This window comes from Trichechus manatus, unplaced genomic scaffold (genome assembly GCF_000243295.1).
Source record: "Trichechus manatus latirostris isolate Lorelei unplaced genomic scaffold, TriManLat1.0 scaffold00021, whole genome shotgun sequence".
NCBI lineage: Eukaryota > Metazoa > Chordata > Mammalia > Sirenia > Trichechidae > Trichechus > Trichechus manatus.
The window spans coordinates 10135817-10137682 of NW_004443957.1; the positions used below are offsets into that span (position 1 = coordinate 10135817).

At 38.9% G+C, this 1866-nt stretch overlaps 1 protein-coding gene across 1 annotated transcript in view; it reads right to left on the reverse strand.

Moving 5' to 3' along the window:
- The window catches only part of SLC9C2 (solute carrier family 9 member C2 (putative)), a 132620-nt gene that overhangs the window by 70207 nt on the left and 60547 nt on the right, over window positions 1-1866 (reverse strand). The window contains exon 10 of the mRNA XM_023728157.1: window positions 1118-1199. Within this exon, the coding sequence (XP_023583925.1) occupies window positions 1118-1199 (82 nt within the window). The remainder of the gene's footprint in view (window positions 1-1117; window positions 1200-1866) is intronic.

Here is a 1866-nt window from a genome sequence, read left to right on the forward strand (position 1 = left end):
GTCCTGGTGGATAGGGCAAGGTAAATTCACCAGACTGTTTCCCTCTTTAGAACTTTCCTCCAACACTACCCTTCCTTTGCCCTCTCATTACTTCCATGCTTCCAAGAAATCTTCTGGTTACTAACTGGGTTTATCAAGAAAACTGGTATTCAGAGGTGAATACCCTGAATAATGATCACAAGTATTCAGACATAAAAAAAATTCATTCTCATTATAAATTAATAAATTGATTTTCTGGTTTATCGCTATTCTCCTGTGAGTGTGGTATATATAAATCTCTAGGAATCTGATCAATTCTAGACACCCTAATAAAATCAGGTCTCTGCATGAGCAAAAATGAGGACCAGGCCATGGGATATTGGACTATACTAAGGCCCTGCTATAAGATTTTGTCTAATACCACTCCAACGTCCTTCCTCCCTTGCCCCATTGCCACCGATTATCTTATCCCGGATTTCTCAACTGACCGTGTATGTATTTGAAATTTTATTGTATTTATGCATTTGACTATAAACAGCCTCAAATTCATTTTGGAAATAGTCAACTGTGGCAGAGCTTGATAATTGTCTCTCAGTATCAATTCTCTCCTTCTTTCCTTTATCAACAGAATCTCTGAGTTTTGTCTGAGCACACAGCCAGCCAGGAAAAGATAATATTTCCCATTTTCCCTTGCCCATGTGTTCCCATGTGACTAAGTTCTGGCCAATGGAATATGAGTGGCAATGATACATACAACTTCTGGATTGTGTCCTTAAAAGAAAGCTGTTTACCTTCCTGCAAAAAAAGGGTAACACCCTAGAGGGTAGAGCAGCAACAAAAGAGAAGGAACCTTTGGTCCCTAGACAACATTGTTTGTGGATCAAAGCCATCCCACCCTTCTGGACTTTTCAGTGAAATAAAAGCCTCTGACTTATTTAAGCCACTATTAAATTGGTTTCTGTTAAACTTGCTGAATCAATTAAATACAACATCTATAAATAATGAGTGAATGAAAATGAATGATTTCTGAACCAATTCCTTGAGCTTCATAGGAAATGTCCCCATGACCCCAAAATGCATAACCTATTTGCATTATTCCCCCCCCCCCATTAATTAGTGAAAGATAGATACACTTTACCTAACATCCTGGCAGACTGAGTCATCATGTACGAATTTATTCCCATAGTCAATAACGATATCATTTGTACATAAAGTATACACTAAAAACAAAACACACGAATAGTTAGAGCTGATATATTAATAAGTTCTGCAGAGGTAACCACCAACAAAATTCTATCTTAACCCACATTTCTAAATTCTGTCTCCGATAAGTAGATTGAAGCAAAACAGCTGTTTTGTGGATATTGTTTGAATATAATATATTGGGGCAGAAATTAATTTTTAATATGAATGAGAAAAAAATAGATCTTGTATTTTCTGGGATAAGAACACTGAGAGGTGAACTTTCCACAGTTGCTACTTCTGTTAGAAGTCATACAAAGCCAGCAAGGTGGCAACCAGCAGAGACACAGCTGTGGAGCCTGCAGGAAGAAGAGAAATGCCCAGCAACAGTAGGCAGTGGTGACAATGGGTAGAATAGGGAATCGTACCTGCCACACATTTACTCTAGCTGTACACAGAAGCTCTGAAGCAGCAGGCAAGGAGTTGAGGTGGGGTCTGGAGAGGTGTGGTGGAGAAGCAGAAAGACAACCATATTTGTAGGCCTTGCCTCTGCCATTTATTAGCTGTATGACTTGGGGCCAGATACTTACCAGGCCAAGTCTCAGGATCCTTAACTAAAAAAATGGAGTTAATAGCAATACCTACTTCAGAGAGTGTTTCCCAAATTTGACTGATAATAACCATCACCTGGAGTGCTTGTTAAAC